The 14,009-nt window shown below is 40.5% G+C and overlaps 2 protein-coding genes across 4 annotated transcripts; one reads left to right on the forward strand and one right to left on the reverse strand.

Annotated features, from left to right (window-relative positions):
- Positions 1-7,304: 7,304 nt before the first annotated feature.
- On the forward strand, positions 7,305-8,767 carry LOC131886283 (tripartite motif-containing protein 2-like). Its single transcript, XM_059234569.1, has one exon. The coding sequence runs from the start codon at positions 7,554-7,556 to the stop codon at positions 8,550-8,552; it is 999 nt and encodes a 332-aa protein (XP_059090552.1). The 5' UTR covers positions 7,305-7,553; the 3' UTR covers positions 8,553-8,767.
- Positions 8,636-14,001, reverse strand: LOC131886277 (uncharacterized). 3 transcript variants are annotated; one of them, XM_059234559.1, is made up of 16 exons: positions 13,661-14,001; positions 13,379-13,563; positions 13,253-13,298; positions 13,100-13,171; positions 12,979-13,029; positions 11,856-12,112; positions 11,655-11,766; positions 11,178-11,290; positions 10,774-11,109; positions 10,674-10,700; positions 10,410-10,613; positions 10,018-10,332; positions 9,334-9,945; positions 9,134-9,253; positions 8,864-9,062; positions 8,636-8,798 (listed from the first exon to the last, which is right to left on the reverse strand). In XM_059234559.1, the coding sequence occupies exons 1-16, from the start codon at positions 13,981-13,983 to the stop codon at positions 8,636-8,638; spliced, it is 3,135 nt and encodes a 1,044-aa protein (XP_059090542.1). In that variant the 5' UTR covers positions 13,984-14,001. The 3 variants fall into 3 exon arrangements, with proteins under 3 accessions (XP_059090542.1, XP_059090541.1, XP_059090543.1); XM_059234558.1 differs by having other exon boundaries at positions 10,410-10,700; XM_059234560.1 differs by having other exon boundaries at positions 8,638-8,798; positions 8,864-9,010; positions 10,410-10,700.
- Between the last annotated feature and the right edge of the window lie 8 nt (positions 14,002-14,009).

The following is a 14,009-nucleotide window of genomic DNA, read 5'->3' on the forward strand; positions in this document are numbered from 1 at the left end:
TATAGGATTGAACTGATGGATAGTATCTCTATATATAAGTTGGGTAAAGTGTGGATTTTCTGCACTTCCCCCTGTGAAACGCGAGGAGAGAAGACGAATCTCTGGCGGAGCAATTCGATGCCACATATACCACGGAAAATCGAGAAAACTATTGTAGGATACACGTTCTCTTTACATGAACCGAACATCCATTTACAGTACATCGACGGGTTAGACTGAACAGAAAATCACAAGTTGGATTTCAAGTTGGATTTCTCGACGACCAGCTATACGTTCTTCTCTCCCCGTGAAACGATCGGTGGTTGAAATTCTACAATGACGGAAAAATTCAAACATACTTTCTGAGTTTTAGGCATGCAGCTGTTTAAACTGAGCAAAAATTCTGTGAAACAATCAGTTCAAGATTGTGCCTTATGTTTTTTGCGGAATTTTTGGTTCAAAAAGAATTGCGCCATTTTTCAAACTTTCTTGACTCTTTTTCGACATTTTTCCTCGCCATTTTTTATATTTTAGGACATTTTTTGCCCTTGTCTTGTCATTTTGGTCCTTATCTGCATCCTTCTTAACTTGTTGTTCCTTGTTTGGGACCTTTTATACCGGGTGATGGGATAAATATAGACAGATTTTACGCTTTCACTTAAAAGCATCATAATTTTTTAGAAGATATATTTGAGAGCTAAAATTCTAACGTATAATAGATCAGACTATGTTAAGTTTACGTTAATTTGAAAAAAATGTTTAAAGCTTTAGTTTCTTTAAATAGGATCCATTTGAAGCAATGACTTTAGCCAATCTGGTCTGAAAACGGTGAAAAAAAGTGCGGATTTTGGTTGGAGAGATTTTTTCCATGGTGTTTCAAATTGGCTGCCTAGAATTTTAGTTGAAGGGGGTCTTTCTTTGCAAGCTTCTTTCTCAACAAAGGACCACACAGCATAGACCAGATTTTAAGATCTGGAGAATTTTGGGGCCATAGTTTAGGCCACAAGTGGCAGAAAAAAGGCAGAAATTGTTTTGAAGGTGGTCAAAAATGGCCCGGTGGTTAGAACGGGCCGATCTTGATTCTAAAAGATGTAAAAGACAAGAACGATCATATGGGTTGGATAAGATTTTCAAGTGTTCTTTGCCAAAAGAGTTTTGGTATTGCATGGGGATGAAATGCAAACGTTCCTCGAATGTAATTAGGGCATAATTTTTTATACTGTTTGATTGGTTGATTCAATTGATAATAGTATCCCTAGACTATTGATAGCATCAAGGCCTAGCCACAACAATTACAGTTCTTTTCATCGTCATGAAAATGGCTATTGAAAACGTTATAATGTTATTAAATGCAATTTTTGTCATTTTGACTAAATAAATTTAGTTCAATGGCAACCCTGAGTCAGATCGATTATGGGGGCAAAATTCAAACTTGATCACACTCCAGTGACGTTTAGTAGTTGTATCTTACATTCGATGCAAAATACTCATCCCAGGGTGTCAAAGCTACATACAGGTAGGCTTAAAAATTAAATACTAGAAAAGATGAGTTAGAATAATATAACGATTTCTATTTTTCCGTGATTTTGGACTAATTTCTACCATTTTCTGTCACCATTTTCGGAGAAGGGGTAGAAAATGGCTTTTAGTCATGTCTCATCCCTGCTCTCAGCACCAAACAGTAGGCTCCAGAAGCAGCGATGGCAACGAGGTTGGTTTTGTGGTTGAACGAGAATCGATATTTATATGTTTGGGGTTTCTTGTCGTGCCTTCTTTCATTCGAAATTTCCCGCTCTTTTGGTTATGACCAATCGGGGGAAGAGGCGGGAGAAAAATCCGGAAAAAAGAGTGAGTAAAAAGAAGAGCAAGACGAACGAAGGAGGCATGGGTACTGAACAAGAAAAAGAAGTGTAAAAGGAGAATAAAAACCTAAGATTAAGATACAGTCCATTTATGTCATTGGTGACGAGAGATCGTCGAAACAGAGGTGGTTAAAAATGGCTTTTAATGATTTCCCATCCAAGCTATGTCTTCGTTGGCAAAAATCTACTTTGAAGGAGTTTTTGCCATTTTCTGCCACCTGGTCAAAAACGGCTTTTTCCTCCATTGTAGCAATTCTTTTTGCATTATTGCAACTTTTTTGCATAGTGACATATTTTCAGTTTCACAAGTATTTTCAAGTTTGTCAACTTCTTTTCGTGTTTTCTCACCTTTGTTCGCACTTTTTATCAACTTTAAAGAACCAATTTCGGCAAAAAGACAACCTTTTTATATCTAGGGATGGCAAAAGCGAGATGAGACGAGAAGAGAGGAACGAATCCATTTAAGGAATTATCAGAGCTCTGAACTCTCTAGAGGGATGAGCACATTTTCGTACTTTGAGCTCAGCAAAGGACTCGGCAAGACTGCCGCACGGTTTGCCTCATCGCTATTAATTACCGTTTCAGTGTTAATTTTGATGACAATTGGGGAGGAAAATTGGCCATTGAGTTACACCCTCAGAATCTGGGATATTTTGTAATGTTGTGATCAGTTTGCTTGCTACGCAAATTTTCTAACCACCACGCCCAGTTTAAAACATCAATAAAATCAAAGAGGGATCAACCTTGACAGTACTGGTTGGAATATTTCCGTGGCAGGCCGCAGATTGATCACATCAGCATTACTCTGTTTGTTACATGAAAAATCGGAAATTGTCAGTAAAATCACCGAATGTCACAAAGCTGATCCAATCAACGAAATGCAGACAAATTTGATTACATTTATGGTTAAGGAAAGAAAAATCCGTAATTGCTTTTTTTCACTTTACAAAGCATTTTTTTTCTAGGCAATTAAGCATATGGCGTATTAGGACCTACCCAAGCAAGGTTTCTAGAAAAACAGGACCTATCGTTACTAATTCGTTAGTTGCTACATACACCTATCAGAAATTCAGAATCAGCAATGCCCGGTGGCATATTTGGATGCCAAGAAAGTGTGCATCTGGCATATTTCAGACCCCTCTGCCATGCAAAAAAATTGGCATGTTTTTCTTGTCTGGCATGTTTTCTGGCATATTCTGAAAGTCTGCCAGTAACGTTTTTAAAACTTGACAAATATGTTGCAAAATGGACAATTGGGCATTCCCCTCTTGTTGCCTTGTCATGCTTGATGCAACTGCAATATTTCCCTTTGATGTCCATTTTTAGAGTGGAGCAAATCTGCGACCGTTTTGAATAAAACTGTATATTTTACTATTATTTACGTTACACATGAAGTACAACTCTGAGCAAAACCGGATGATGTTCTATCGCAACGCCAATATAAATTTTGTACGCAGCGGAACCTTGACATTCGAGGGAGAATGATACAAAAATACATATATAAATAAATCTAACAGAACCCGCTTATATCGTCGCTTTCGGGACCGACCCAGAGTGACGATATAACTGGATTTACAATACATCCGGATTTTCTCTATTAGATGCACAACGTCGTCAAATACGCAAAAAAATCTTAAAATACGAGTGAACCCTCTAGTTGAAAAGATATATAACTCAAAAGAGGCAGCAATTCTTGAAACTTGCTTCAATGTCTTAACCATAGTTTTTTTCCTTCCGTTTGAGTTAGCCTTTTCTGACGGATGACATTGCAGCGTCAATTTCTTGGAATGTAGGAGGTTCCTGAGCTGTCCACAACGGCATCTCTGGACGATCATCTCAGGCTTTTAAAATAGCTTCCTAACTTTGACTGAAAGATTGTTTTGTTTTGGAGGCATACTGAAACTCCAGACAAACTTGAATTCGGCTTGATTGGCTACCAAATGAGCAGGGAGGGTGATCAATTTTCCTCCGTGTTTTGTTTTTGTTTTCAAGATCGAGGTTAATCTCTTTCAACAGTTCAAGTAACAAGCCTCGCAATTCTGTTGTGATGCGTAATCAGAAATAAAAGTTTTTTTTTACGTCAAAAAAGTGCATAAAAGTTTGCCTCAAAATGACGATATATCCGGAGTGAGGTGACGCTATAAGCGGAGTCAATTCGTATAAAAACTGTAAGAATGAATCGGGACATTGAGAAAACAACGATATGAGCGAATTGCCCTTATAGGGCTTGTCAAGTGAACGCGTTCATGAACAACTGAGCTTATTTCACGGAGTAAAATCGAACACAACTTGCCCAGCCAAACCGCACAGTGCATGCATTGAATTTTGACATTTATTTCAATTTACATACTTGAATAAGCAAACAGCATTGTGGTATTGAGCCAATTTGATAGTGCGTTCACCGAATTATACCAAACACGTTCATTTCGTTTGGTTTGTGACTGAATATAACTTGTTTTGTTGTTGAACAGCAAACCTAGAGATTTGAATGCTAATAGTTTAGAATCTTGAATCTAGAACTTGCCCTCAATGGTAAAACAAGTTATTTACCAACCTTTTACTAATCATCCATAAAATTTTGATATAATCAGTCAAAAACAAGATAAACGCTTTAGAACTCAATAAAGAGAAATCATTTGACCCTTTATTTGGTAGAGGCTAACGAGGCTAAACTCACAAAGCGCCCTCTGAAGTGCACAACGTAAACCATAATTCGTTCAGGCTAAGAAGGCTATTTGTGGGGAAAAATTGAGCAATGAAGGAGCCCGAGAAAGAAAAGAGGTAGACTTCATTGTTCTAATTTGCCTGGCTTCAGGAGGGCTTTAAGATGCTCTTGTTAAGCCTCCCCTGTTGCTACAATTGACACTAAAACCGGGGTTGGGAAAACTTTGCAAACCCACTGTATCAAGTACCTTTTTTACCTTCCTTAAATACTGTGCAGTCCCAACCTTTCTAGCATTTGCCAATACGAGAGCTCTTTCATACCTCCAATGTTCCTGGTACAACTTCTTTGGACCTGTTTGACCTTTTGCAAACCTGTTGAACATAATGGAGATTTTTAGATCTTTTGGCTATGGTTTATAGAAATAGCATGTTTTCTAGGAAATTCAGGCTATTCTACCAGAAAGTGTTACATTTCCTGACATGTCCAGCCATCTAAGATGAAGTGTGAACAAAGCAAGAATCATATTTCACAAGTGTGGGGTTCAAACTAGTTTCAACATTCTTGGTTTAAACCCTGGTCTTGGAAGGTAATTGTTCAAGTGGAGGAGCTGTGGCGTAGTGGTTAGCGCAATTTCCTTGCATGAGAGAGTTCCTTGGTTCCATTCTCTTCCGTGACCTTTCTCCAAAAAAGACTGGGGTTTGAACCCATTACACTTAAAGAGAAGATCCTTGTCTTGTTCGTGCTCCCTCTGAGATAGTTTGGCTAGACTACCTTCTTTTGCTAATATGTCTTTACAATTTGAAGGAAACTTGATTAAAAAGCGCTAATTTCTAAATACATTTGTTATCCTGTCCAGGGGCTTGTACTGTCCAAAAGCCAGTTTGTTAAAGGAATTACCGCATTTGAATTCAATTTCACAATAGTGCATTCCTGTATTTGTTCCATTGAATAGCAATATAATTAGAAGACTGATTTTATACTTTTGATAGAATTATTATTAAAAAAAGGCTTTGAAGCAGTTTTGCTCATCTAGATTTTCATATTTTCGGAATGTCTGCTGATTGTTACCTTTTTCTCCTGGAGGAAAATAAGAGCAAATATGAGTTGCTATTCGCTATTTCTTTTTAGCATGCTGTCTGGCATATTTTGTCTTGTGTTTGGATGTTCTGGCATATTCTGGTATATTTTGAGAGGTAATCTGGCATGTTTGGAGCCCTGAGGCCTGGCAGCACTAAATCAGATTGCCCAGGGTCCTGCTTCGTCACAGACAAGCCAGGTAGCTTTTTTTGATGCTAATTTTCGAAAGTTTGCATTACAGTATTTCAAGGCAGCTAGCATTGAATCTATTTTTTACTAGTATCGGTCTGTTTTTTTAGCATAAAAATAGCATTATTCAAGGGGTCCCTGCATCATTTGCATGGTCCAAGCATTGCTAAATCTTGTCTAGATATATCATACTGCTATTCAAAAGGGAAGAAAAGAAAAAAAATTACAATGGAACCAAAACTTGGAGGTTCTAACAATGTTAGAATTCTTTGGATCCATTTACAATGCTATGAAATTGATACGCTGTAGCCAAAAAGAAATTTCCACATTAAGCAAGCAAATTGGTTTATTCTGGTTGCTTCTCAATTTAAAGGGAGATTTAGCCACATTTATGTATATAACCAGACTTTTGACACATACAATGATTGTTTACTCTTGTTGGTTGGCTAACATAAATTGAAAAATGGATTAAAATGGTCAGTGCGTGTATAAGGACCGAGTCGCAAAACTCAAGTAATATTAAGTATGGGTTAATTGCCTTCTATTCTTTAAGAAAACATAATTATTTTGGCTAATCTAATTGTATTCTGAAAAGTACTTCCCCCTGCACACTGAAGGCAAACTAAATCACAAGCTTTATTAAAAATAATAGTTAAAAAAATCAAAATAGGAACGGCGCTCAATACTTCATAGATAAAGATTTTATGCAGCTCTTGTTAAGTTCGCTTTGAAGTATGATGAACGCAACAAAAATAAAACATCTTATTTTTAAAATCTAATCTCAAGCAAGAGGCAGTTTTTAAGATAATAATGATTTATAATTGTATTTTTTCCGAAAAGTGTAAGATTTCAAAAAATAGCCTGAACCACGGACTTCTAGAAATATGGACTGGGAACGAGCTTCCCGCCAAATCGGCCTGCTCTTGGTCATAGCCACTCTGAGCCACTTTTCGAATTAAATTAAAAAAATAAGAAACGTAGATCTCTTCAATCAACGGTAGGTCAAATTTTATCATTTACATGCAAAGTCGATCGTTTCAAAGTTATATTGTCAAAAGCTTATGCAGCTGACCAAGAGCCGGCCGAAAATTCAAATTTTATGTAGTGTTTACTACATAACTTTGAACATGTCTCCAAAGTTCCCTAAGCATAGGCTTGGTCTGAGTTCATCTATTCAACAAGATCTTGTGGTCGTATGAAGCGCGTATTTGGAATAAGATGAGCGGTTTACGAAATAGGATATTTTTGCTTCCGTTTGCCGTCCATATCTCTAGAAGTCCGTGCCTGAACATACCCAGTCAAAGAGTGCCTAATATATTGAAACTGAAATCCTTTATGACAGCCATGAAGAATTCGCTTTTCTTAAAAAAGTAGCATTATTCTAGCATTTTCGAATTCCAATTAGCATTTTATTAGCATCGATATTGCGCGAACTAACATCGCCAGCTGAAAAAAAAACGGCCAGCCAGCTTCGTCACACTGATGTTAAAATCCAAACCCTTTAAATTTCCTCCTTTTATTTTTGTTCGAGTTCGTAAGGGCCTCAATTTGGTCTTCATCATCATTGTCATCATCGTATCCAAACCTCAATGTTCCATTGATTTAGCATGAAAAGTGTCGGAGACGCCGAAGCCATGATCAAGACATTGGCGAACGAAATCCCTGGTCAGCAGGCCTCCGCCCTTCAGGCACGAAAATTTCAAACCCACCCTACCATCCAATGGTCGCCCGTCTAGCGTTTAAACGCCAACAACAACACTAATAACACTAACAATAGTTCTATGGTGAGTTCATTGCTGCCTGAGGAGCATCCCTCACCAACGCTGGACCTCATCAAGGCCAGCAACGAGAGTGATCGCGTCCCGACCCTCAAGGAGTTGCTCAAGACTTTTCCTAATCCCATCCAAGGACGATCCGTGCATTTCCTGCCGGCCACTTTGATCTGGTCCGTCCCAGTCGAATATCCCATGGGAATTTGCGTCTTGGCGGACAACCGATTACTCCTCACTCAGTCCCAAGCCAACGCCGTCCAATTGCGGGACCGGGCCTCGGGACGGATCTTGGCCACGATTGGTTTGCCCGAAGGACAGACATGGAAGCGACCCAGCGACGTGGTGGCCTTGGCCGATGGTCGCTTTGGTGTGCGCGATGATTTCGGGATCCGGATCTTCGATGACGAGGGTGGGTTTATCATGAAAGTGGGCGATGAACGATTAGGTCGATGTTATGGATTAGCGGCTGACGGGAAAGGTCACATGCTCACATTGAATACGAATGCCTTTGGTTTTCCGGAAAAGAATGTCACGGCCAAGGGTCAGACCGACTTGTTGTACATCGATATCAATACCGGAAGTATTGTACGCCAAGTCGAGTTGTGCGATATCATTGCGAATGCCGCCTTGTCGAAATGTAGATTCCTCCATTGCCGAGGCTCCAAGATCTATGTGGTGGATCTGGGTTTGGATCAGGTTTATGTATTGGATAGTCTCAAGACCTGGGTGCGGAAGTTTGGATCCTCAGGTAAGTTCTTTGGACAATTTGCGGATCCCGCTGGATTGGTGACAGATCGCAAGGGAGTCACCATGGTGGCCGATAGTCGAAATCATCGGGTTCAAATTTTTGACCGACTTCGCAACTTCATAGGCTTTGTGAAGTTTGACGTGCCCATCAAAAGACCATCGGCCATTTATCTTGATTATGAAAACGAGGGACAACCCGTTTTGTATGTGCTTAACTTATGGGGTAAAACCGCCGCCAAATACCTAATTTCTATGCCTTAAAAACTTATGAATCAATGCGCTCCTTTCGAGCGATGTGTTTCCGGTGGCTTGTTATTGTGTCATATTTTTTTCTGATGAAGGAATCACTTGAGCGAATACAAGAATTTGCTCTGCCAGAATATAGAAAGAATCCAAAGAACAAAAGAATCCTTGCTCTTGGTCTGCCCAGCATTTTTTCTCAGAGTTGCGTTGAAATATAACTGATCAAAATAGTCGTCAGTCAAACTCGATGCTCCGACGGCTTCACTGTAAAAGGAAAAAGAAGTTTTGGGTTGGATAGCAGCCCTAAGCCGGTCAGAAAGGCCACATACTAATCAAATTCCGTGGTTTCGTCAAAATTGAAAGAGTCTTCACCTCCCCCGACGAATTTAATTGTAGTGGATGTGGTTGGCTGCGTGGTGGGATCGGTTGTTTCTTGATTCTGGACCTTGAAGAGGTGATCTCGAATGTTGTAAATGCTGGAAAAGTGCGTCAGCGAGGAAATTTCTCTCAACAACCATTGATGAATTTCTGGGAAAACTCCTCACATTAGTTTATCTGATCAATTGCGAACCATTGGATTTTGTTATTTCTTTACTTACCTCGAGTAATGACGGTCTCCACATCCGTATAATATCCGTCTCCTTCGGAGCACACTTTCCCATGTTTGCCTGACCAACCAGTTTGAATCGATACCAGAACTACATGGCTAACGCCCGCCCCTGAAAGAAGGCAAATCGATTTCAAGACCGAAACGATGAGGCCTTTTTTGTAGTCCTTAATAGAAAACACCAATATTTACCTGCCGGTTCTTGTGTCGTGTCCCGTGTGTCCGGGTTCTGTTCTTTTACCCTGGACATCCGGAAGTAACTTGGTCCTCCGATATCAATATCCGGAGGGCCCTGATGGCACACTTGATGTCGTCGGGGAAATCCGGAATGATACGCAGCGTCGTCCTCGCTAAAGATGATCTCCCCGAATTCGTCGTATTTGATCTTCTTTTTCCTCCGCCAAATTTTGGGGATGAAATCGCGGTAATAACCACCCAAATAACGGGTCAACGTGTAGTTATAGATCAGTCCACGGGTGTAATCATCTCTGACAATCTCATAACGGGATGGTTTGTGTGGAATATATTTGGTACAGATCTTGGTCTGACTCCGATCAATCTCGTCCGGGTTGTCCCCCTCATTCACTGCACAATCTGTGCCTGGGACCAAAGTGGTTTCCACTTCATAGAACTCGTGACCTTCGGGTGAGTTGGCTTCCAATTGAACCGAATCGTCGCAGAACCCCCACCGATCCTGTTTCTTGGCATCCGTGGCAGATCTCTTGGTCTTGCACCATCCAAACCGATAGGAACTGGGTCGGGTATCAAAACATTTGTACGTTTGCTTTCCATCCGGTAAGGAATCTATGGTAATGAAAAGTAGCTTGGAGTGATGGGTTTGTGATTTTAGCCCATTTTTTTCTAGGTTATGCTTACAGTTCCGACGCTCAATCATAACGATTGCTTGCGGTTCAAGCCACTTCTTGTAGAACACGTCTTTCGCATTCCGATGGTTGGAATCAAAATCGTCCCAGAACTGGTCGCAAATAGGCTGGTACAAATTCAGAGGAGCATCCGATTCGGAGCCCCGTTCTTTGATCCACTCACGGAGGGATTGTGTATGATTGGAGAGGAAGCAAGGCGATTTACATTCCTCGTAGATAGCCAAGCCATTGGCATTGGTGTAAATCTTTCTTAAGCTCTCTGCTCTAGTCAGCGCCTTAATTGAGTAGAGTAAAACACCCCTGGGAACTGCAAGACAACAAGAAAGCGTCATTATTTTAATCGAACCAACCCCAGCACTACGAAGAAGATCCTGGAGGTCTCACGCATGTTGGTGTCGGACGCGGAGAGATCCGGGAGACAAATGTTCATGAGAACGGAGGAGAATTGCATGTTCCACATGAGACCCACAACCGCCACATCGTAGTTGCCAGTTAAGCGTCTGTAACTCGGATGAACGCTCACCCAGGTGACGCGAAACAAATTGGGCTCAAACCTCCGCCCATAAACGTCTCTTTCGCCCAAATACACTGACATCAAAACGAACATCTCATTAGGTTTGGCTGCGATCCCTCGTTTGCCAATCTTACCGAAAACATTTTTCAGGGGATTCCCATCTGAAAAGAAAAAGTATATTTCCCCCAAGATGTCTCTTCGAGCATTACTGTATTTACGGAGAAACATCCTTACTTCGGTGCCTCCGGAAGTCGTATTGATCGGCTCCTTCACTGCCTTTGGCACACGAGTTGGGATCTCCATCCTCGTATACATTGTACCTTGGGTCCGTGGAACAGAGACATGAAGCGGCCGTGAGAACGTGCCTGACCGTTAGAATGGTGCCAATGCATTTGGCCGCTTCCTTCGGGTTCGACGAACCGATCAAAACATAAACCACCCACGGTTGCTTACCGGACGTGATGGCAAAATTCTCGGACTCCCGATAGCCTAATCCACAACTCGACCGAACTGGAGGGCCGGATTCCACCAGAATGTTCACTTTGGGACCTTTTGTGCCCGCTTGTTGGCCTACGTACTCAATGAAAAGTATGGATATGGTGGCAATTTTTGGCATTTTTAAAGCAGATTATTCATACCGAAAGTGTTTTCTCGGGTCCACGACCACTCATAAGGAATTTTTCCACTTGCCAACAGATGACGAATGCAAAATGTGTCTTCGGCAATGGGCTCCTTGTGTCGTTTGTAGTAGCTACGGGAACAATTGTAAGTCTTGTGTGATTTCGAGAGGATCTGTAATTTACTAATTACTGGACTAAACATTGGGAAAAGGATCCTGACAATGTTGCGTCAAAATCAGAGGGGAAAAGTTCCTCAAGGCCTAAGGCATAACGCAACAAGTCTCATTGTTTGGGTCAAATTGTGCAAGAATTGATACAAGAGCTTGATAAGGCTACGATAATTTTTAAACAGAAAATTTGTGTTACAATCCCCAATGTCAATGGGAAGTTTCAGCTTGCTTTAGTGATATATGAAGATTTATGAAGGTAATGAAAGTTTAAGTTGGGTTCTAAATAGACACGTAAGTAGAACTGTGTTTTGAAAAAATGATCCACCTTTGTAAACCGTATGAGTCGTCTTTCACTTGAGCCTCAATGAACGTTGTGGTGAATCCCGTGACCTCGTTCAACTCTCGGAAACTGAAGAATCTACTTCGATCTCCCCAGTCTGAAATCACGAGAACCATGCTAATTAAACCCAGTTTTCATAAAATAAAAAGTTTTAAAAAATCATAACAATGACAAAAGGAATGACACCTTTGATCATGACAAATTTTCCACCGTCGGAAGTGGTCCAAACATAATTATAATCATGGAATACGATGAATTTTTGTTGCTTGATGTGTCGATACGAGGAATATCCGCCTGATTCTCGAGAGTAAAGGGCGTTCATCTTAATCTCGGGCGGTTCCAGCATATAGTAACCCCCAAATTTCGCGTTCATCCCCTCGTGGTCCATGGTCACATAGATAACCGCATCACAATGAGCAAAAACCGACACCGGATCCGCGTGACTGAAAGGACAATCGACCATAGCGCATATGATTTCTCCAGTCTAGAGTACATTTAGATCATCTTGCTTTGTGTTTGAGCCTAGTTGTCAGAAAGAGATCGCGGCATAATTGAAAAAGAGAGGGCGATTCGTTATCGTTTCGTTGATGTCAAAGTGTTCTTTTGAAGGTGAATGACAAAACTGGGCATCAAATCATTGACCAATTAAGGACGTTAACTTTTTCGTACTTTACCTATTTGTTAAGCTACTTACTTAACTTCCGTTAGTTTTTGATCCGTTAAATCGTTAACCAAAAGGTCCATTCATCTGTGAAACTTTTATTGGCAAGCAATTCGCTGTTTCATTACATTATTTTTGGCTCGTGTCATACTTTTTGGTTGCTTTGTGAACTTCTGGGTTCAAGAGGATGTTCTTGAGTGCCCTGGCATTGGTTTTAATCTCAACTAAATTGTGTCCAGAATCCCAAGCATTCCAAAAAGGGCATTAGTATACAAGTACTACAAGTAACAAAATTATACTAGTTTGCTGCTTTTTCCGAAACATTATCTAGCTACGGCCTCCCTGTTGGTTTAGTTTTCCCACAAACACAATTTCCTTTGATGTTATAAAAAAAGGAAATAAACCTGTTCCTGTATTCTGTTTTTACCATTGGGTCATATCGTCTGTCATATTGGGCATAAAATGGCATAAAATGGGGCAAATTAAACCATTAGTGAATAAATCCGTCAGTTTTGGTCTAAGATTATTAACGGCCATTAACTCTTTCCAAGTACCAGCTTACTGAATACCAATGATCACTTTTTGGTTAGTAGTGCCCAGCACTGCACTACGAGTTTATAACATACAATTGAGAAGAATAAGACCTACCTGTAATATGTGTGCCAAAAATACCCTCCTGAGGAGATGGATCCATAATTTCTGCCCACACCAAAAATAAGGAAGCATGAAGTTGGAAAAAATGTTCAAACATAGTTTAAGCGGCTCTCACTTGTTAGATTCAGGTAAAGCCAAGTGCGGTTCAGGATTGTAAGAGCCATAGGTATTGTACAGACATCGTCCTCTGAAAAAAAAACACCATCAACGGCACGGAGATTAAGTTTCTTTTGCATGACCAATCAGTAATCAGTAACCAATAAGTCACCTGAGAGCTTCACAGGCTTGATCTAATTCAATTTGATTCAAAAGCGCTGGAACCAAATGAAAGGTATTAAGATTCGTTTTTTCTCATCTCTAAATGCGACTAATCCGACTTATGGTCCTGCCTCACCGTAGAGGTAATAATCCTTTCCTTTGTAGCAATGACTGCGGCCATCGGATTCATATTCCAATGCTCCCAAATATGGGGCCAGATAAACTCCTTTTCTTTGAAACGAATTCGATGGAAAGATGCAATATTTGCTTCCATCCGGATTATAATCAGTGCTCTCATCTTGCCAATCCCCTCGTGGATCCCTGAAAGAAAAAAAATTTTTTTTTTTTTTAAAATTTTTTGGTTTTGAAGGAGCCAACGGATGGAATGTCTGTCTTCTGGTTGTTGATAAGTACATACACTTTATGAGCCGTTCGAATCATGTTCCCCGAGAAATAATCGCCTTCGTTGTGATGCTCAGGTCTTCGGCAAAATTTCTGCCCTGATCCAGTTGGGTTGTAGTCCGAGGGTCTTCGAGGATGGCCAAGAGGCAACCCCGAGAGATGATCGAGTCCGGAGAACAAGAAATACCGCCAATTGCGATTGGCATAAGCCAGTCGATCGAAAAGCTCGTGACTTTTCCATGCATTGCTCAAGGTATAATTCGTTAGTATGCCTGCTTGGTTTCCAGGACCAATTTGGCACAGATTAAAGACAAAAACTGAGAGAATGAATCGAACCATTTTTAGCCAGACTAACTGAAAAGAAA

The sequence above is a fragment of the Tigriopus californicus genome, chromosome 9 (assembly GCF_007210705.1).
Source record: "Tigriopus californicus strain San Diego chromosome 9, Tcal_SD_v2.1, whole genome shotgun sequence".
Taxonomy (NCBI): domain Eukaryota; kingdom Metazoa; phylum Arthropoda; class Copepoda; order Harpacticoida; family Harpacticidae; genus Tigriopus; species Tigriopus californicus.